Below are 22,847 nucleotides of genomic sequence, written 5' to 3'. Positions count from 1 at the left end.
CACTGTGCCAAATGTCCGTGCTAAAGGAGAGGGTAGTGACAGCGAGGGGAGCAAGCAGTGTAAAGCACCGTCTGCGCCGCCTCGCTATAGTCCACCGTCTCCTGGTAGTCCTGATTCCCGGGAAGGGAATAAACTTAAAGTCCGCCTCGCCCGACTTCAGTTGGAAGCAAAAGACAGGGAGCAAGACAGGCAGTTTCAGTTGGAGGTAAAGAAAATCGAGGCAGATAAGGAAGTCCAGATCCGGATGCGTCGGCTGGAACTGGACTCCCAACTGCGCGCATCCGGTGCTTTTGACTCTGCCGGAAGAAACTTGCCATCTCCACCTCCTCCACCTGCCTTTGACGTGAGTAACAACATTTCGCTAGTGCCAACATTCTGTGAGACTGAGGTGGATGCCTATTTTGGTGCCTTCGAGCGCATTGCTATGGCGTTGCGGTGGCCGGTTGAAGTTTGGGCTCTGATGGTAACGTGCAAATTACATGGAAAAGCTCGGGAAGCAGTTGTGGCTCTCACGTTAGAGGACAGCCTGCAGTATGACTCAGTAAAAGGTGCCATCCTCAGAGTGTATGAGTTAGTTCCTGAAGCTTACCGGCAAAAGTTTAGACACTATAGGGAGAGTCCTGATCAAACGCACCTAGAGTTCGCTAGGAAAAAGGGAATGTGTTTTGCTAAGTGGATTGCTTCATGTAATGCTACGGATTATTCTTCTCTGAGAGAATTGATCATGTTGGAGGAGTTTAAGAAGTGTTTGCCTGATCGCATTGCGGAGTACGTGAACAAACAAAGGGTAAACCCTCTCTCTGCTGCCGCTGTGTTAGCTGATGAGTATGTGCTGATGCATAAAACTGTGTTTTCCCCTGTCTCTACGGAGAGATCCCGCCGTGTGTCAGCCGCACCATTTACTCAGCCAGCAAATGTGTGTAATGTGAACAGAGAAGAGAGGGTGTGTTTTTACTGTCACAAACCTGGACATGTCATCACCAATTGCGCAGCTCTGAAACGCAAGGAACAGCGGCAGAATGTATCCCCGCCTAAAGGCATTGGCCTGGCTACACATGCACGCGCACAGGCAAGTAAACGTGACCCTTATGTTTCATTACCTGACCCTGTGATTGTGCCTGTGCCTTCAGATGAAGCTGTGTCCGAGGAGAAGCCAGAAATTGTGGCTCCCCCTCCCCCTCGTGAGGATGTCATGAGACCAGCGCAACACGCCGGCTCAGACAAGCCTCTAGACTTCTCGACACTCCCGGTAACCAGAGAGCGTCAGGTAGTTCATCGGATCTTGGTGTTGGTGTTGGCGCTACAACATTTTAAGATTCATGTTGGACCCAGCCTTTGGCCAATTGTGGTGTTTAGCTGTTGCGATCCATTCATATTCTGCCCCAGCGTGTCCAAGCACAACCAGCGTCTCCTGCAATGGGCTCTGATTGTGCGGGACTACAACAGTAGACAACCCGTCATTAAAGGGTTCAGAGAATGTGTTGGCCGATGCTTGTCCAGTTTGAGATGTTAGTGTGTCAGGTTGAGTTTGTGATGAATGTGTGTTATTAGGAATTTCGTTAGAGTGCTTAGGTTCACAAAACCTGTGGGTTTGTGTCTTAAGGGGGGGAGTGTTACGGCTGCTGCCTTCCTGGTCGTCTGAGTGTTTTCAGCTGTGTGTGTTCTATGTAAATGAGCTGTGCGGTTGCCCTCCCGGCATTGGCTCCCATCTCCTGGTCCGCCCCTGAAGATTGCGATTGGAGCACGCCGGGCCCGACGCACTTCAATCGCAGCGCACAGCCGGCGCACACCTGCTGGAGATTATTACAAAGCTTGGGGACAATCATCATTCTGGAGGCTCTGTAGGTGGACAGATGCCTCTCGCTACTTGCTCTTTGTTCTGAGGTTAAAACTTGTGTGATTAGTTGGAGTGTAGAGTAGCTTAGTTAGTGTTTAGAGTATAGTTAGGATTTGTGACTGTTGCCTTTAGTTTAGCTGTGTTTTTGTATAGATTCTTTGTGTTAGTTGTATCACTTTTAGAGTGAGGTTTTGTTTCGTTCTTTATTTAGTATATTAGTATGTATTTTCCCTGTATGTCTTTAGACTCCCTTTTTAGAGTCCTCCTTTAGTTGGTTATTTGTCAACCTGTGCCCTTTTGGCTCTTTTGTTTGTTTCAGGCTGTTTGCCTGCTATTTTGTTTACAGCTGTTTTTAAATAAACGCTTATAATTAATACCAATTACATACTGGTGTGTGTTGCATTCCTCTTCCCCTAGTTGGGACGTAACAATCAGTGGATATTTATTTTATATATTATATATTTATTTTATATATATGTAGCTGCATTAACTTCCCTGTACTAACACTTGAATAAGCCTTATTTAAATCCTTACTGTAGGTCCTAAAAGTTGTAAAATGCGCCACTTTCATAGGAATGAACAGGCAACGCCTCCAACGCTCTATCCAGTTCTCTTTATACATCCTTGGACATGCCAACAGCTATCTACTGTAGTAAAAAACTTACTATTGATAAGAAGGCAACCTCATACAACCCCACTTCCAACAATCCAAACTATTTCTTTAACGTCTTCCTAGTAGCAGTCACTTTTGCACAATCTTTAATAAGGGAAAGTCTATATCAATCAAAACTTTTCCCCCAGTTTCAGAGAGGTCCACTGTCACTGTACTCACCTGGACTGGGCTCTCTGGTGTTCCGGAAGAGTGTAGCCATAAGGATACTGCTGGTTGTTGTGAGGATACGGCTCCGCTCTGGCAGGAGGGCTGCTGAACTGAGCCCTATAGCGGGGGTCCTGAGCCCAGTGCCGGTCCCTCTCTCTGGGGAGGGGGGCTGGGGTGTGGCTCTGCTCCCTGTCCTGCTGAGGGTACCTGTAATCCTCTCTGTCTTTGGATCTTTGGGACTGACGGCCAGAGTCATTCCGGGGGGGACCTCTGTGATCCATGAGGACCCCCTCCTCACAGGATCAGCCTAAGAATGAGGGAAATAATGGGAGGTGGAGGAAATCCTGAATTTGAAAGTTGAATCCACAAAAGGTTATGTTTTCAGCTCACACATGCCAGATGCAGTCAAAGTACAGAAGCTACTGCCACATAATTTGACTGAAACTCACAATATGGGCTGATAACATGTGAGCATGATAACAAGAGGATAAAGGTCACACATTACCGTGAGCCAGAGGTGGGAAGTAACTAAGTGCATTTACTCAAGTACAATTTTGAGCTACTTGTACTTTACTTGAGTTCTTCCATTTTATGCTACTTTGCAGTACTTCTACTCCACTACATTTAAAAGGGAAATAATGTAATTTTACTCCACTACATTTATTTAACAGCTTCAGCTACTTTTAACAAAAGGCATCTCTAAAAATGTAACAAGTGGACTAGCTCTTTAAGTCAAAAAATAGTCAGATTATTCAAATATTTAACAAAGTCAATCAGAACTTTGTTTGTTTACAACAGTAAAGTGCTACTTGATGCAACAATATAATCTATAAATCTCACATATATAAATTTCACTATGTAGACACAAGGCAATTTTTCTGCACAATGATTTATTTTATGTTTTATACTTTAAGTACATTTTTCTGGCTGTTGTACTTTTAAGCAATATTTTGAAAGCAAGACTACTTGTAATGAAATATTTTGACATAATGTATTGGAACTTTTACTCAACTAAAGCATATGAATACTTCTGTCACCTCTGCCGTGAGCCATCAACACTGTTACTACACAGGAGCCAGTGCGAAAAAGTATAAAGTATCCCAACCACATGAATAAAACACGTACCTTTCAAAACACAAGCACAGCACTCAAAGAAAGGGTGTGCAGAACGCTTCATGTCCTTACAGTAAACACGGGATCCCGCCCTGAGCAGGCTGACAGCTGACGACTGCTGGAGAGGAGATCACGTCCATGTTTAGGATCAGTCAGACAGAAAACACATCCTTGTTTCTGCTTTATTTCCACATGACTAACGGATCCTCGGATAGTAGGTACTAGGTGTCATGTGGGAAAGGGAAACTTTGCAGAGCTGAGTGCTGCCACGTTGCCGGTAGAAGATGCAGCGGTGAGTCGGTGTTAGATGGAGCTGCTCTCCGGTCAGTTTTAGGGGGTTTTTCGTCAGTGGAGCAAGATGGAACTGATTCCAAGTCAGCGGGGACAACTTGGAGGTCGAAGTGTTGTGACCTACTTACCCACCAGAGGCGCTGTTCCTCATCATCAGAGGGATGGAAACTCACTGTAGCATACCGTAGCATACATAATGTGTATGTTGACCAGTGTAACCGTAGGACAGACAGAGATAAATAAATCTATTATACATTTTAGCAATAACATGTTGTCCCAAGAGATCAATTCTAAAGTTCATATGTGAAGTAATATATCAAATGTAAATTCGCAAAATAAAAATACGACACCTGGATAAGCTAAAACAATAACCTTTAGTTACTATTACTTTGCAGATTTAAATATAAGTCCACTAAAATGTGCGCTCTTCCTCTTGCTCCTCCTCTCCCAGTGCTTTGAAAATCTTATTTTTAAGACAATCCAACAATGTTTATATGCATTTTAAAAACAAGATAATGCAAGTTAATTAAAAATAAGAAAAATATAAACTTGTGTGATTTCAAATACAGGGCTAAAATATGAACATAAATCAAATGTAAAATGAAGTGATAGTCTATTTGTGTTAGACAATACTACAAATGTATTAACGGCCTGTAAACAGGAACACAGAACATGTGTATGCATAATGAAAAATATATAAATATATAGGTTATATTTAATAAACAGTTTGGCCAGTCAGCAAATTACCTGAAAAACTGCAATATGTTCTACTTTTTTTAAATCAGTAAAAAATGACTTCTAATTTCCCCTTTTTTGATGACTTATCTTAGTATTTGTTGGTCCAATGAAGGCACTATAATTGCTATATTGCCTTTATCGCATACGCGAAGGCAGAATACAAATTTAAATGACAGTTATTTCGTGATTAACTGGAACGTGGTTCCTACATCTGGGTGTGATTTCCGAACACAGCCATAGGGTGTCGCTATATTCCCTAACACGGAGGTGAAAATGAAATCAGAGTTGCACGTGACCGATGGGACGGTGTTATGCAAATGAGCACCGGGCAGCGCTGTGAGTGCTGGAAGCATCGCTCTTCCCGGCACACATATGTATGTACACAGTGAGATTCTCCGCTCACAGAAGCACTCTATCTCCGCTCTGGATATTTTACCACACCAAACCGCTCGGATGTGCAATATGACTTTTGAAGAAACCGGTGGAGATAATTCTTCAGATAGGTAAGCTCGTGTTGCTTTGCACGTTTTTTGCATTTCTCTTCGTTTTTTGACTTTGTACTAAATTGTCTTTGATGTGAACTTCCGTTTTTAACACTATGCAAATACCTTTAACTGACTGAGTTTACCCTCATGCAGTCAGTTGTGGCTGACATTTAGCCACATGTTGTCTCATATTCAGTATTGGTTGCTGGTAATACAAGAGCAACGGTCACTAAACGTACTAAGTTAAGCTATAGCACCTTTGGCGTTAACCTAAGTAATTATGCTAACGTTAGCGCACGTTCACTTATATTGTTTTAGCTTGCGTCAACACTACGTGCTCAGTAATTCAGAGTCAAACTTGTATGACGCAGATATGTTCACATTGTAAAGTCTTAACACCTTTCAGTGTGTACACATGGATAGCTTGGACAAACCTTAAAGTCTTATTATTCCTTTCTTTTGTAATGTGTAAGACCTCAGCTGCAGGTATTTGGTGGAGGTTTCCAGGGTCTTCCCCCTAGAACATTTTTTAAAATAAAAATATGCAATTGTACATGTTTTTTGCTAACTTTTATTAACATATCTGTGTACTAAAAGCTTGCAGAAAAGCGTTGCTCCACACATTCATTTTACATTTACTTTGCATAGGTGGTGCCCTTAAGGCTCTCTTGAATGGAAGGGAAACCCTGATGTTGCGTTGACTGTGTTTTATGTGTTTGCTGGCTGATATATTTTAATAAGTAAACATAATGTCTATTTCCTTAGGATGGAAACGGTGGCTATAGCGTTAGAGGAGGTCCTGAGCTCTGCATTGCCTCAGGGTTGCATCACTGCTGGAGTCTATGAGGCTGCAAAGTCACTAAATGCGTAAGTTAACAAAAATGGAATGCTGCAGCTTCCCCTCTGCTAACTGTTCTTCTTTAAACCTGAGCTGTATATCCTTTTCCTGACAACTCTGCCTTGCCTTTGTCTCGTGCAGAGATCCAGACAATGTGGTGTTGTGTCTGCTGGCCACAGACGACGAGGAGGATGTGGCGCTCCAGATTCACTTCACCTTGATCCAGGCATTCTGCTGCGAGAATGACATCAACATCCTGCGGGTGAGCAACATGAGGCGCCTGGCAGAAATCCTGGGAGGAGTGAAGCCTGGAGGGGAGCCCATGGACCTGCACTGTGTCCTAGTTACTGTAAGTGTCATTACTCACATCTGTTTACTGTAGTACTACATGTTGCTCACTTCCATTCAGACTGGTAACAGGGTTGTTTTGCCCTGAGCCTGTTTTAAGATCATTGCTAACACTTGTAAGGAACTATTTCTAGCAGTAGTTGTGCAGTCTGTTTTAACATTTAATGTGCTTTCTCCTGCAGAATCCCCAGTCGTCCCTGTGGAAGGACCCTGCGCTGAGCAAAGTGACCAGATTCTGCAGAGAGAGCCGCTGTTTGGACCAGTGGGTGCCTGTTATCAACCTGCCAGACCGATGAAACCCGCTGTGGAATATGAATGTATTGTGTGCATTGGGGGAAAAGTAACTGCACAGGGCCTGTGTTGATGTCTGTGTTGGAAAGAGAACCAGAGAGAGGCGGGAGGGGCAGGAAAATAGAACTCACGTCAGCCAAACGTTCCAACTAATTTCTCGGGTCATGGTGAACTCGTGGGCCAAGGAGGAGTGACTCAGCAGTCTGCGTTCCAGGATTTCCAACGTATGACTGCGCCTTTCTCTGCCGAGAAAGAAGCCTTTACAGGAAGCTGAGCCGTGTGAGCTGACAGGCACACGTGGTGGGGAGCACAAACGCAGGACTGGGGGGGGCAGAGGCAGAGCCTCAGTTGACAAGACTGCAAGAACTGGAGCAGTCAGGGCGCTCGGAACCAGGAATTCCTCATGAAAATTTGACCAAATCCACGCATTTGTTTAACAGCACATTTATTTAATAGTATTTAAGACGTGTCACTTTGATCACTCTAAAGGGAAAGTTTTCACACTTTATTATTAATATTATTATTTTAAGGGCAATGCAATGTTCCCACTTTTCCACTAACTGATGTTTTTACGTGTTATTAATTTAATGAATTATATTTATTGTTCATGGAATTCTGCCTTGTTACTTTGAATGAAATAAACAAACAAGCAACAGTTGACAGGGTGGTTCTGCCTCCATGATTTCCAGGTACTTGTAGGAAGTTGCACAGTGTCCTGAGGAGCAGTGAACGCCTCTGGAACACATTGAGCTCAGCATGTTGCACCACAGGGTTTTGATTTCGCCCCGGCATGTCACTGTGCAGGTTAGAGTATAAACTCAACTTCCTGCAGCAGCACCAGTGAAAACAACATAAATATCTGGGTTTTTTGGGATAGTCCTTCAAAATGAAACTCAACTTTTTTATTTTTGTATGTTGTCAAATATTTTATTAACAAGTTAACATAGTAATCTTTCCTGCTCGTAATCTGCTACAGACAGTGGTGGAAGAAGTACTTCAATCTTATTTTTTACTAAAAGGTTGCAATACCAGAGTACAGGAACATACTCTGTTAGTAGCTAGTAAATACTACATTCAAGATGTTGCTAAATTACATTAGTCTTAGATATAATGAACTTTAAGTAACAAAAGTAACATTTCAACAGTATGACCCATTTCAGTGTTTCATGTGTTATGTTAGTCACTTCAGTGTTACAGCTCGCTTGTAATATTACATATTTTATTTATTGATTATATTTGTATTGTTGATCTAAATTTGCAAAATAACTTATGTAAGAGGTAACAAAAGAACTATTGTTCTCAGAAATGTAGAAGTATAAATGAACAAAAAGTGAAACGAAATGGTACTTGAGCAAACTTAATAACTTTACAGACATGAAACGGACTTTGCTCCTACATGGGAACTCCAGTAAAATGTGACCTTTTGCTCATACGGAGAATGGGACTTATCGTGACGGCTACTTCTGTACAACCTCCTGCAGCTACGCATCAGAGCTACATTTACTGCTGAGTGGGCTAAAAATAGCAGAGAGGAAAGACAGAAAAAAATAAACCACGTTAAAGACTCATTTCAGACTGCAAAAAGAGACAACCAGAAATAATTGGTGCTTGCGTAATGGGGAGGGACAAAGCCTCTGCACACAGAGGGTCCCAGCACAATGGGGGCATGAGTCAGGGCTATTCAGGTGTCCATTGCTAGAGCTGTACAGTGCTTTAGCGTCATGGCAGAAAATAGCTCTGTGAATAGAGGCGTTCCCCTGACCACTCTCACACAGACAATAGTAACACTTGTAATTAACAGGCAGCGTGCACACAGTGCTGCAGGGAGGGGGGGGGGGGGGGGGGGGGGGGGGCTAATGTTACAAACGTATTAGAAGTAAATGATACATAGGGTACCAAAAGTACTTAGCATAATGGCCCATTTCAGAATCATGAAATATCTGGATAATGATCACTAATGTTTTTATCACAACGGTTAGAGGTGGAGCTAATTTTAATTACTTTATATACTGCTGCTGGATATCTTAACCTTAAATATGTCAATGTTTATTTATTATTTATTATTGATTTATATTTTGTATAAACTGGCGCATTGTTGAATTTAACTGAATTAAATTGGCGCACCTCTTCAATCTGGCTTTTAATGTGTGATTGTTTTTGTATTATTTGACTTTAACTTGAACTATATGTTTATTTGTTGTTCCTTTATTTTCTTTTCACTATATCTGTAAAGCGTCTTTGAGCACCTGTAAAAGCGCTAACAAAATAAATCTATTATTATTATTATTTATTATTGTTGGAGGAGCCGTGACTTCAGTGTTTCATTGCCATAGCTACTGTAGCTGCTGAGCACATGACAATGGAACTTTGAAACTTGAATCGGAATCTGCAAAGTAAGTAAATCTGTCGTTTAAAAGCAAGATTAAAAGATACTTAGGTAAAGTACCTCAATATTGTAGTATCAAATATACTTTTTTTTAAATTAACTTCTTAGTCCTGGGGCAGATGGGGAGGGAGCTCCAGGAGTGACTGGGAGACTGGAGGAGAGTGGGGGGGTTTGACATAGTGGCTGCAGAGATTGCGTTAAATGATCTGAAGTTAAAGGGAGCAGTCAAATGTAATAGAATGTTCACAGAGCAGAAACATGCAGATCTACACTCCACTGAACTGATGTGAGTCTCTTCTAGGTGAAATACAAGTACATTTACTGAAATATTTTACTTAGGTTCTTGTAATTTATTTGAATATTTCCACTTCTGCAACTTTACCCCGTATCGGAGGACAACATGTTCTTTTCATTAGTCCGACAGCTTTAAATACTTTTCAGATAACAATCCTTCATACCTTTCCTGTCCAGTGTAAACCCCACATCTCCATACATGGTAAGGATTTGTATTTAAATGTTGCTGGTTAACTGATGGGTAAAGTTTTCTCTGAGTAGCTACTGCCGTCTTAATGCAGTATCATGCAGCACATTAAAGCAGCAGTAATATTAAACCATCATATATAATATGATGGAGGAAATAATTACATATTTTACTTAAAGGTGGGGTATGTAATTTATTTCAGAAACATTTTTTGTTATATGCTCTTAACATCCCGATAGCAATGAATATATTAAATGCTTTGACAATAAATACATAACAAAATGTTATCTGTGGAAGCCGTGGCGCTGTAAAAAGCATTTTAGCCGGCCCGACTAAAATAACTGGATGGCCTACCTGCCTGTCAGCCTTCCATCTATGCACAAACTTATCTCGTGCCCTCATTGGTCATGTGCGCGTTCGTGTGTGTTGGAGGAGGGGCTCTGTAAGGAAGTGGCAGATATTTTTCGGCTGCGTGCTTTCAAATTCTAGCGCACTCTAGCTGGTTTCTCCAAAATTACATACCCCACCTTTAAGTCATAAACTGTAAGTAAGTATAATCATCAGAGTAAACTTTAAGTACCAATAGAAGAAGTTTTCAGTTGTAATGTTGATACTCCGTTTACATCACACTGTAAATAGTTACATTATTTAGCTTAAAGAGCAACTTCCAGGTTAAAGACACCTGTGAATAAATGTGTAGGAAAATGATGAATACACTAGATTTTCAAAAAAATATACAGAAATATACACTACAGTGACATCTGGCGTCGTTTTTGTAAGAAATGTTCACTTCCGCATAAAAAAGCCTCTGCACGTGACCTCCCGCGTGTGACGTAACACGGGGGACACAAGGGGGAGAGCGGCCGGTGTAACGTATTAATAAACATGGATCCCAATGCTAGTTTCGACACAGAAGACACAGAAGAAGTTGAACATGAATATTCGAATGCATATGACGGACCACAACCTTATAATTTGGAGCCTGCTAGGCGTCCAAGAGACCAGGAGCAGCCAAGGATTAGAAGAAATAACGGCCATCGGAGAGAAATTGAGCTGTGGTGTGAGGAGAACCAGTGGAGAACTGGGCAGCTACCTAATGCAAATCCACACTACGTCTTACGGTGCTGTGTACCGGAGGGGAGGGAGAGAGCAGCGAAGGGGGGGAGAGAGATGTAATACGGTTTCCTGATAAACGTTTTGTTTTGTAGGTGCTTGTGTGGGAAATGCCAGCCCATGACCTCAGCTGTGGAGAGCATGTGCTGCAGGGAGGTGGATCCCTTCTGGGCCCTGGTGGAGAACCTCACCCCCAGACCAGACATAACATGCCTGACTCTGCACCCAGGCTTTGAAGCATGCTGTCTGAATCCCTTTTGTGCTACAGATAGCCTACATGAACTTCAGGCAGCAGCATGGCCCGCAGACATGAGTATGTTTAGATTACAATTAAAAAGATAAATACTATTAAAGATAATACAGTTGCTATTGACCCCGAGTGTTTAGCAGGTTTCAAAACCCAGAACCTGTAGATTATATACTATATAACACTTGTTGATGATGATAACAAGGCTATCAAGTTTACCTGTAGATATTGTGTCCCTATCCCCAGGTAATACCGCTACACAGCTTACAGGCAGGTCATCCGCTGGGCCTATGGACTTCTAGGCAGGCACATTAGGAAGCCCTTACCCTCATGTGTTGTGTCTGCCATCAGAAGACAGTTCCCAGAAGAAGGAGGAGGAATTTACAAAGGTTTTGAGTGGCCTCATTCTGGTGACGATCAATACAATTAATCACAATCATAGTGTGAACACTATGTGTTCGCAGACACATGCATTTCCAAACATTTTGTCTACCTATGCTGTAAATGTGGTATTTTTTCAAATAAACATTGATTGATTGATAGATAGTGTCTTTTCACTAATAACCACCAAAATACGTTATTTGAACACTCCTCTCGATCGATTTACAAAAAAAAAAAATAGTATGGCCCGCCCTAATACACCAATGCAGTTTTTAAAGATATACATTTTTCAACACAGAATCATTTAACAAATTTCACCATATCCAATCATTTTACGAGTCAGAAAATGCTATCTGTTCATTGTAGTTATTGTTTATTGAATTAGATTACCATGACCTTAACATAATTATGTAGAGTACAAGTCCACAGCCAAGAACATTTTATTTGCATATCATTTCATTTATGAATATGGAATTATTTATTTAATATTATTATCGCAGCTCAACGAGGCTCCCTCCTGTCAGATGGAGGGAGTAAATACAGCGGCAAGCTTTGGGACCTGTCCCAACATATCCTATGAAGAGAGAAAGAAAATATTGTTATTACTGCCTCATCCTTGGCGATCTCCTGGCAGGAAGTGGAAAGGGGGGCAGGGGCAGTGGAGGACAAGACTGCACTGCTCTCTCGTAGAGTCTCTGGTGACCTGGAGTAGCCCTCTCTCAGAGACTCCATCAGGGCTGCAGCGTATGCTGAAGGAAGGAAACAAGTGATCACATTCAGTGATATTATAGATGCATCACACAATAAATAATATTTAGGGACCGAGTAAAACAGCTAACCGTATGATGGCTTCTCCTTGATAGGGCGAACTACCCAGCCACCTTTGCAGAACCTTGGGTAGCGAACTGCATAACGCACCTCACCATCACTGGTTCGAGCAACCTCTCTGCTGCTATTGTGGTTAAAGTGCAGGGCTGCCATGAGAAGCCTTTAGAAAAAGCAGATTATGCAGTTCACAAGTTGTTTGTACATATGTGAATAAACTGTTTAACTGATAGCATTAGTCGGTTAAACTTCGTATTGTTCGTTAACGGTTAAATGGTTAATTATTAACATCCCTAAGCCGTACACATTATTTCACCATCACATCATATTTACCTGCTGTACATCCCAAGGAAGGAGAACCCAGTGTGCTTTGGTGCAAAGTGGAGGATGAGGGAGTGAAATGCCTCCAGGGAATAGGTCTGATGCTGTGGAGACAACTTCCGGACATCCTTCACCAATGCTGTTCTCAAAGTCACCCTCTCCAGTTTAATGGCTGCAGTTGTTCCTGTACAAACACATATTTTGTTCTGATGTTACTAGAATTGACCTTTCGCAAAGCCACGCCCCTAAATGCCCGTTGTCCAATGCCCAATCATATTCGATCACGTGCGCGGCTCCCTGTGGAAGTCCGACAAGCTTAGCGTTCAAATTCATTGCGAAAATGGTGAAGCGTTGTGCTGATGGTCTTTGCAAATCGGATAGCAGATATCCCATAAGCTTAGAAGGGGGGGTGATATTTTACCCGTTTCCTAAACCCAAAACCCGAGATGCCGCCAGTGGATAAAGAAATGCGGCAGGCACCATGCCCAGCTGAATATGGCGAATATCAACAAACACAAATATGTTTGCTCCAAGGTAAATACGTGCTAACGTAGCTAGCTAGCTAGCAAAGATTACATTCACAAATTAACTAAATAATTTAATTAACTAATTTCACTAACTAACGTTAGCTAAAGTCACACGACTACAGCTGTAAGCTGTGTGCTTCTAGGTCGTTTTGACCATGTATATCACTTGATGCATAATAATGTCTGAACAGCTGAGCTCCGTTATTAGTCTACCTGTGGTCAAAGTACAAACAAGAAAGCCAACAGGCAATCATTCATTTATATTTTTGCTTTAATCTTTGTAGCATTTTGTTAATGGAAAGCCTACTGCCGACTTCCCTAATCCTGCTGCACAAGTGGGCACCCCGACCCCCACAAAGGAACAACAAGGTGGATGCAGAAAGCCACCAAGGAAACGGTAGTTAACTTTAGACAAACTACAACATTTAATGCCTCTTGTGATTGTATTGTTTTATTCCAAAATTATAATAATAATTCCGTCGAATTTGACATACAGCTCATGTGGTTTTTCACTCTTGCACTGCGACCTGTATGCAAGTGCCTCTATTGATGTTGTGCCTCCCTCTTTTCTAATGTTTATACTGTGGATATAACCCTCCATAGCGTATTGTAGCCCCTTTTGTCGGGACCTGGAGGATATTGCTGCGTTATTGCTCCAAAATGAGTCTGTTAAGGCGACTCCGATGTTACGGGGACCCTCCATTATGGCTTTGTTTAACGCATCTGGCTCTCAGCTTGTCGGACTAGCAACAGTAACCAAGGGGGGGCGTGGCTTTGCGAAAGGTCAATTGTCTACATATGCATGTATTACCTACACTGATAAAGCACGATTGTGTGATACTATCAGGTGTTATTTATATAACGCCTTGTTAATGTGTTAGCACACTTTGGGTTATATATGCTCTGGAACCAAAATAAACTAAGCACCAACAAGCACTTGGACGACTAAGAGGTTTCAGCAACACAGTGTACACAGTACGTTACCTGGTTCCAGCCACTCCTTGTCCCTTGCTTCTCCCTCCAGAGGTGGATGTGCACAGCAGGGAAATGCAGGAGTGCCGTGTTCATGGATATCCTGAACATGATTCACCATACTTTGCCACTTGGCTTCCATCACATCTGGATCTCCATCAGGAGTGGAAGCTGCAGTCCAGTACAGGTGATTGATGATGGCTGGCCTCCACAGCTTCAGGTCCTCACACTCCCTCTCCTTTGCAGCAGCATCCAAAGCTTTCCCTAGACCTGTTTCACAACAGAAACAAAATGTTAAAAAAGAAAATTTAATTATAAACAAATTTCAGCCTAATCAAACCTACCAACATCAAGATACATACTTTTACCAATATGCCAGATATCAAAGAAATGAGTCGTTCCTCCTGGACACAACTCCTCCCGCACCCACTTGGCAACCTAAAGAGTGAAACACAACACCTTAATTACTTACTAACTAGTAAGAAAATGCATTTTTTGCTGTTAATATGGTGCGCCAAGAATCTTTGTGTGTACATATGTCTGTTCGTTCTTGTGTGTCTTTACCTGGCGATTTCGGTCCGTAATAAGGGCTGAAACTTGCATGTGTTGCTCCTTAAGGAAGTCAATGCTGCGTTTCAGACCCTCTAGTTCACACCAAGTGCTGCTTGGGACCTCTGAGCTCTGTAAAACAACATTATGCAGTCATATCACTAACCGTGTCACATCAGACGAAAGCACATCTGATTTGTGTGACTGATAACGTTAACTTACCTGGACAAGTTGAAGATCCAAAACCTTGTTTATTCTGTCCTCGATCAAGGAGTAGGTGCAATATTTGGCACAATGACCAGGAGAGTCTGACCTATGAGTGTCAAAAACAGTTTAATTCAGACGTTAAAGCCCCAAAAACAATGCAATGCAGTTATTGTAAGTTGCTTTGGATAAAGCTAAATGAATGTAATTTAAATATTGTTTTGACCTCTTTTTGATATCAATAATACAAGCTGAAGTGTTCTACCTGCAGTCACCAGATAGGATTAGCCCACCCCCCCATCTCCTTCAGTTCTCAGATGATCCCAGCCTGCTCAGTTTGCCAGGCCTGCACGATAGTAGGGATTGTGTACAGGCGTTGATGGCGGAAGAAGGTGCCGACACTGATGCACTGAAGCCCTAACAGTTTCAACATCCGTATTGTCTGGGTAGCCATGCAACCTGAAAAGTGGTTGGCCCCACTCAGTAACAGGTTGCAGGCTGGCATGTTTCTGTACAGCATTGGCTGGTTCTGCCAAAAACGCTCATACCCACATGCTGCACATACCTAAGAGATGTGAAAAGCAGAACATTGCCAGTACAACTCTTAGTCAGTCAAAAATCAATTATACCATAAAACTAATGAAGTATAGACACAGTGAATTGATAAAACATAAAAATAAAACAAAACAAACATTTACATACAGGTTATGATACAACCTTTATTTTTACATCAGTGGAATTCACACATATCCTCTTACTTGTTTTATCTTTATATACGTTCCCTCTTGCTGCTCCACATTACCCTGGGTTTCCCCACAACAGGAAGGGCAAATGGTTTAACAAGGACATCAGCTGGGTTTGGCAAACAATGAACTTGTCAGCAGCACTGAAGAAAAAAAAAACACTTGTTATTTCTGACCGACACAATTTGGTAATACAGTACACATCATCTAAAATTAAAAGAAGCCTTACTTGAGATCAACATTAGTTTGCTGCAGTGGCTCGTTTTGATGGTTCCTCGTCAGACGACTCGCTCATCATTTCCTCCTCTGGGCTCCATGGCATATCCCCAGGGTGGTCCATGGTTACAGAAGATGACTCATCATCACTGTGTGCAGGACTGGGCAGTGGAGATTCTGTCTGACACCCCACACTGACCATCCTGGGCTGTACCTGGACAGCTAGGATAAAAAGATATATATTATATAATTGTGCCTGCCATAAGCAACAGCCCTGCCATACAATCTACAAAGCTTATGTTCAGGTTTTGTTGACATTCGGGCTGAGATGTTTTAATTCATTTATATGTTAATTATGAGGTCATAGCAAGTCTTGGAGTAGTAATAGCCTGCATCATACTGAGATGTTTTTCTAATATGTTTTTAACATGTACAAAAACTATGCAGAGTCTTTACCGCGTTTTGATGTAAAATGGGCGCGCTACTTCTGTGTTACATTTACCTGATGAACGATGGAAAGGTCTGAGGTTAGTTACACTTTGAGCCGCAGTGAAGCACAGATGTTGGCTGAGGAACCAGTGGAGAGACGACCTCTTGCTCTGGGTCTATAAGCCCAGCATCACTGGCTGTAGGTGAATCTGCAGTAGGCCTACTGTTGTCTCCAAAAGTCTTGAAAACACACACATGAAACACATGATTACACATGAAAATAAATAGCAACTGCGCCATTAGATATGCAAATAAAGTCCCCACGCCAATTCTAGCTAACATTATCCATTATGACTTAGCAAGTGGGTTTAACAAGCTAGCAACATTAACTTACAACAATAAATACTAAACACACGTTGCTTGTCATTATTGAAATCATTATACTGACTAATTTGGAAGTTAGCAAACGTTAGAAATCCAATACTTACGGTGCACAGTTCACGTTTTCGTTTTGCTGAATCTCTGACCGACACTCCCGTGCTCTCACTCCAGCCCGCTACTGCTGCTGCCGGAGCAGTGTGTATTGACGGAACCGCACTAGCTATCAGCCTCACACGGTCCTGGCTTCGATATCCCATACTGCACTCCATCACATCACTTGACTCATAATCCTCCGTTCGAAAATGAGCGCCACAAACGACCGCGTTTTTCGTCACAGACGCAGCATTGAAGTCCCGTCTTTTTGTCTGCACAAAACGAACCCAGGACCGAAAGCTAGCTAGCTTTCTTTTCCTGTTAGGGAAATAGTGGACTCGATGTCCTGACAGGCTGGTATTCGTGCAACCTGCACAAACACAATACTGCACCATGATTACAAATGGTGAAATACAATGTAAAACTACCGAAAAATACCAGCTCACTAAAACACAACCGCTCTACTCAACGCAACTACTAACTATACCCGCGGTCAGAGAGCGGAGATGTGTCCCCTGTGTGATGTAATATGACGCGTTTGACGTATGATCTTAAAAAAAAGCCGTTTTTAAGAGCAGAGCTCAAAATTGCTCCTTTCCCTCTGAATTCCTGCACTTACTGTATGTCTCGTAAAACATTTCAAATCCTGCATTCACTTTTTTAATTGTAATTTTCAAGCAAGTTTAAGCATAAATGTAGAAAAAATAAAAACCTGCAAGATGCTCTTTAAGTATGAGGTTTAAAATGCTGGCCTTTAACTTGCAGTGCAGTATTTTCCCTGTGTGGTGTAATACCTTTTCTTTACTGTTCTTTGGAACATTTTAAAATCTGCAGATCTGAAACAAGAGCACACTGATGAGAAAGGAACGTAAAGTCTGACATTTGGTTAACTTAGGTAAGTGGTGAGTGGGATGAGAGTGAAATGAAACCTGAATGAAACCTGGGTGCCAATCTCACACAGGGAGGGGGGGGGGGGGGAGATACTGGGCTTATCCCTGAGCTTCTCCTCTGCTCTGACAGGTAATACAATCACTGCTACAAAGCCTTGCTATTCATCATCTGTCTCCAGTGAGGATTGCATCAATGTGGGCCAAACAATATGGCCTGACCTGATTGTGGATGAAACATCACACCTGAGAGAACAGGCTGCCCAGGGGCACAGAGACAAACCTGTGTGTACAGAAATAAGAGCAAACAAGAATGTTTACAAGCTCCTGACCAAATAATAAACACTCCTCCTCTTGTTTTGACCTTGTTTGCATCAAGTTTGGATCAATAGGTATCTCAGGGTATGTTTCTTACCTCAACTAACGCACTGTATGTCATAAACACCAGCAGCATTCATACTGTGAATATCTAGTTTTTCCTGTGAGAACACGGACAGTAAGTCAAGCCAAAGGTACTCTGTACTCATTGGTGAAGATTAACCGAGAACAACAAGGACCTGTACTAACAGCCAAACAAAACAAAATGCCAATGAGTTTCATTTGATTGAAGTGACTATTATTTTGTATATATTGATTATTTTTTATCTTAATGTGTGATGTGTAAATGTGTCTGTTGATTGTGTATATAGGATATACATATTTTATACATATCTTTATACATATCTGTATATTGTATCATTTTATATTCGGGTTTGTTGGAAACGTCATTTAAATCTCTCTGTCTGTAAACACAAACTCAGTAAGATCGATATTAAAGCTGACTTTGACTTTCAATCAGCATATTATAAAAGGGGCTCATTTTCAGCATCATATCAGCATGTAATGTCTCTACTCGGACATGTCTCCATGCTTTAATGTTCAAAAAGCTCTTTATGTTTCTCATACTGCCTGTGCTGCAGCACCTCTTTTCCCCCTTTGTCTGAAACCAGAGCCCAGTCTGCTCTGATTGGTTAGCTGGCCGGCTCTGTTGTGATTGGTCAACTGCTTAGAGATGCCCCTTAACCTGTCACGTACAATGTGATGGAGCGCTAGCCAGTAGAAAAGTGAGTGTGACATAGTGATGTCACTATGTTACGGCAGTAAACAAAGGAGTCCAATGGAGAGGTTTCAGGGGGGGAGTGTGTGGGAGAGAAACTCCCTCTGGAGGGAACACAGGTAGCCTTTGTAGACCATTTACATGCACAGAAAGCTACAGTATAGAACACACTACAGGGAAGGGATACCCCCAAAAAGCAGAATAGGGCCTCTTTAAAAAATGTCTCTGATCCTTATAATCTTCTGTACCTTCAACATTTTGATAACTGTCAATTGGTTTATACAAATGGGTATGTCACAAACTGTTAAATGCTTCCGATCTACACACAAAACAAAAGTATAACTAATTATCTTTGGAGCTCAGAACGTAACTAGAACAGTTTCATGTTACAATGTAATTTATTTAATTAGTTGAAAAAATTAACGCTAATAGGAATGACTTGTTTTCCATAGGTTTATTTTTTTTACCACAAACAGGTAAAGGCTGAACATGATGCAGACACTGTGAGAAACCACAAATATTGTTGCTCTACTTAAAACACACATTCCTATTCTATAGTAAAAATCAACCAAATACACCATTAACAACAAAACAACACATAAGTGTTCATTCAAAAAGGTTGACTGAATCTGTCAAATCATTACATTAACAACTTTACAAGGCACATACTGTGGCTCATACATACACACTGCACCACAATAGTTGATGTATGGGATATACTGTATACCTCAAGGCCATTCATTATTGAACATGAGTCATTCATACACAGCCTATGAAAACATATACTCCCTTCTCCTTATTCACAGTATTAGAAAACTGCACTTATGTGACTAAAAGGTAGTTTCATTATCAAGTCCCATGCTGCTAAAATGGTAGTTTAATTAGCTGCTTTAGCACCAAAACAGACATCACAGTCACAGCTACACACTGCCACTTATAAGTCCTCTCATACAATAAAACCTAATACAAGTAAAAAGTAAAGCACGTGTGTAAATGGAATTTTTTTAAACTCAAGAGTTTAACAGTCAGCAGGTCTCTAAGTGCCTGAGTAATAAAGCAATAAGCCTTGGCTCTGCAGATAGAACATAGTGACCTTAGAAAAGTTAATGTATTTATAACTGTTAAGAAGATTGGTCCTTTTTCCAGCAATGATGGCCTCATAATAAAATATATAATTCAAGGAGTACCTCTTAAAAAGGGTCATGCTCAATGTACAATGATCTCAAAAGTTCATCCCATTATTTTAGCTTGACAGATTTGAACATTACAGATAGTTGGACTGAGTTTTGTATTCATTTTTAAGGCCAATACAAACAAAAATAATAGAGAAAATAAACACTTAGACTTAGACAATTTGGACATCACATTCATATTACATTTAATTGAAGTAGTTATTGAAAGTCTACAGTATAATGTAAATGCAGGCAGAAAGGACTACATAGAAGCTACTTTATCCTAGATCTGGCAAAAACAATTCTTAATAGATGCAAGCAGCGCCATGTTACTGACTGGCAAAATGATGGCCCGCCCCATTTTCGGTGAAAATGAAGAATCAGCGCCAAGGGGATCGAATTGTTTTATCATGCCTAAAAGCTGTGTTGTGTATTGCAAGTCAAACAACAACAAAGACCAACATTTTCTTTACTTTTACTTCGAGAAAATTGAGAGAATTAAGAGATCTGTGTGTTCCGGCCATCCAGAGAGACGAATAAAATCCCAACCAATGGGAGCCAGTCGGTCAGTTTGTCTGTGTAAGGTTAACGTCAATCATCAAGGTAAATATTTGTAATGCTAAAAGTCAATGTATTAAACGTAGATCGCCAATCACAGACCTCCAATTACATTGTGTATGAGTGACCATCATAATTGGGCACCTTGTAGATCAGAATTGCATATTATTGTTAATTATTTTATCTGAATGGCGAAGAGCTCAGAATTTATATTTACCGCCAGTCAATTGATAAAGCTGTAGTGATCACTGATTGACATAATTCACTCATGGAACTACAGGTTGGGGGTATTGTTCCGCACAGACATGTTGGTTGACTGTACGTACTGTGTGCCCTCCTTTCTTCTTCCTCTTGTCTTCCCGGGCTTCAAGCCGACAACATGTGTGTTTCTGATGCTTAATAAAGCTAACTTTGTACCTTAGATGCACCGCCTCCGACTCTCGTCTCTCGGCACTACATTGGTGACCCTGACCTAAGTCTCGCAGAAGTATCCGAGACTGTACCGAACATGGCAAAAAACGCAGTTTTTCTCGAACTGACATAGTTCGCACCGACTGAGCCTCGTTTCGCCCTACCGCGGAATGACCGATGACGACGCACGCTATTTCCACATCGTTTCGGCACTGGGAGACAGCAAGCCTTCCGACCACATGGAGATGATGCACGACCTGCTAGGTACGGAAGAACCCGACTTCTTTTTCATGGAACTGTTTCTTCGGGACATGCGGCCGCATGTCCAGCCAGCGCTTGCTAACACGGTTGAGCCCCGCGCTTTAATCGAAGGAGCTAACCGGTTCTTCCGGGTCGCCCGGCGTTTTACCCCTGAGGTGCTGGCCCCGTCACGCAGCGGAAAACGTCTAACGGCTAATGGCTTACAGTTAACGGCCGTCGACAACGACTAGCGGCTAACAGCTAACGGCGACAGCTAACAGCTAGCAGCTAATGATGACTGACAGCTAACGGCTAGCAGCTAACGGCTGACTTCGTCCATCTGTTAACATCCAACTGTTAACCCTTTTTTTTTTTGTGCCGGAGAAGAGGTTCGACCAAGCCTTGTCGGCCTCGTGTGGATCCTCTCACAATTTCCCCCACCTGTTTTCGGTAGTGGACAGGACGACCCTTTTGGGCTTTTTCTGGTGCCTGAGAGGAGGTTCGATCACGTCTGGTCGACCTCTTGTGGACCCTCTTGCTGTTTCACCACCTCGACTGCGGTTTCGGACGTCGCCCATGCTTTCAACAGCGCCTGGGTGGCGCACTTCTGGACCCCGTCTCCCCTCGCCTCGACAGTTTCGGACGTCGCCCACGCTTCGGGACCCTGTCCGGTCTCTTCCCTCGCCTCGGCAACAGCTTCGGACGTCGCCCACGCTTCCATCGGCGCCTAGGTGGCGCACTTCTGGACCCTGCCTGGCCTCTCCTCTAACCGCGGCTCACGGTTCGCCTCGACGGCGGCTTCGGACATCGCCCCGTCTGTCCCCGTCTGGCCTCTCCCCTGTGTCCACGGCTCCTTCCTGCCGGGATACCGCTCCTTCCTCCCGAGGACTTAGTGCCCGCCGCTGCTGTGCCCTCGCCTGCGGCCGGGCAGCGCTCCTCCCTGCGGCCGGGCAGCGCTCCTCCCTGCGGCCGGGCAGCGCTCCTCCCTGCGGCCGGGCAGCGCCCCTGCCCGCTCCTGCGCCCCCCTTCCGACGGCCCATTCCATGGCCCGGCCCTCCTCGGCCCCTGTGGTGCTTCCTCCCGGACACGAGGATTGTGTCCATGGTTGAGTTCTGGGGGGGCTTGTGTAGTGATCACTGATTGACATAATTCACTCATGGAACTACAGGTTGGGGGTATTGTTCCGCACGGACATGTTTGTTGACTGTACAGTGTACTGTGTGCCCTCCTTTATTCTTCCTCTTGTCTTCCCGGGCTTCAAGCCGAGAACATGTGTGTTTCTGATGAATAAAGCTAACTTTGTACCTTCGATGCACCGCCCGCAACTCTCGTCTCTCTGCACTACGAGACAGATTTTTACCCAAAAAGGGGCGTGGCCATGATAAAGACGGAAAGTACCTAGATAGGTTGCTCTTATGTATACCTAAAATAAAGTAATAAAATAAAAGATTTAAGTGAACTATTAAATTATACATGTCAACAATTTCATTGCTCTGTCTGTGCTTAAAGAGAACAGAGAACAATTTCATTTTAAACCCTATTATTATTCTGAATGTGACAAGATGAAAAAAGAAATGTGCATTAGGGGCACTGGACTTCCACTGTTACTATTTGCTCTCATGTGATTGACAGCACAGATTGCTGGTCCGGTGACAGGATATCATTATCTGGGCTGCTATTATCAGCAGAACGCAACCTACACAACTGTTTCCTGAAGAGAGCCTGACCAGAGTCAGAGGTGAAAGCTGAACGGCTAAATCTGATTGGTCCAACGATTGAGGGGGCTTGTTTCTGCACGCTGTGATAATTAGAGAGGCAGGAACTCTGTCATCCAATGCCACAGCTTCGGACTGC

General features: G+C 42.5%; 3 protein-coding genes across 7 annotated transcripts in view; 1 reads left to right on the top strand and 2 right to left on the bottom strand.

The window, feature by feature from the left end:
• The window catches only part of sec16b (SEC16 homolog B, endoplasmic reticulum export factor), a 61,662-nt gene extending 57,517 nt beyond the window's left edge, over window positions 1–4,145 (bottom strand). The window contains exons 1-2 of one of the 5 annotated variants that reach the window (XR_013807216.1): window positions 3,783–4,145; window positions 2,670–2,964 (exon numbers count right to left, since the gene is read on the bottom strand). Coding sequence is in view for 4 of the 5 variants with exons in the window: in XM_079675530.1 (XP_079531656.1) it covers window positions 2,670–2,938 (269 nt within the window). In the remaining variant the exon portion in view is untranslated. Of the gene's footprint in view, window positions 1–2,669; window positions 3,103–3,782 lie in introns of those variants that run through there. The other 4 variants (XM_079675530.1, XM_079675528.1, XM_079675531.1 and 1 more) reach the window with 4 other exon arrangements.
• Window positions 4,146–5,060: 915 nt separating this feature from the next.
• Window positions 5,061–7,421, top strand: gadd45ab (growth arrest and DNA-damage-inducible, alpha, b). The gene is made up of 4 exons (XM_079655599.1): window positions 5,061–5,302; window positions 6,050–6,151; window positions 6,264–6,471; window positions 6,653–7,421. The coding sequence occupies exons 1-4, from the start codon at window positions 5,172–5,174 to the stop codon at window positions 6,764–6,766; spliced, it is 555 nt and encodes a 184-aa protein (XP_079511725.1). The 5' UTR covers window positions 5,061–5,171; the 3' UTR covers window positions 6,767–7,421.
• A 4,325-nt stretch (window positions 7,422–11,746) lies between these two features.
• Window positions 11,747–15,069, bottom strand: LOC307025205 (uncharacterized protein). The gene is made up of 8 exons (XM_079659834.1): window positions 15,033–15,069; window positions 14,786–14,876; window positions 14,579–14,695; window positions 14,377–14,452; window positions 14,027–14,284; window positions 12,528–12,699; window positions 12,209–12,357; window positions 11,747–12,118 (listed from the first exon to the last, which is right to left on the bottom strand). The coding sequence occupies exons 3-8, from the start codon at window positions 14,615–14,617 to the stop codon at window positions 11,871–11,873; spliced, it is 942 nt and encodes a 313-aa protein (XP_079515960.1). The 5' UTR covers window positions 14,618–14,695; window positions 14,786–14,876; window positions 15,033–15,069; the 3' UTR covers window positions 11,747–11,870.
• Window positions 15,070–22,847: the final 7,778 nt, after the last annotated feature.

The sequence above is a fragment of the Notothenia rossii genome (genome assembly GCF_949606895.1).
Source record: "Notothenia rossii genome assembly, chromosome: 1".
NCBI classification, from domain to species: Eukaryota; Metazoa; Chordata; class Actinopteri; order Perciformes; family Nototheniidae; genus Notothenia; species Notothenia rossii.
The sequence above is the reverse complement of the archived record's forward strand: the minus strand, read 5'-3'. Positions and strand labels throughout refer to the sequence as shown.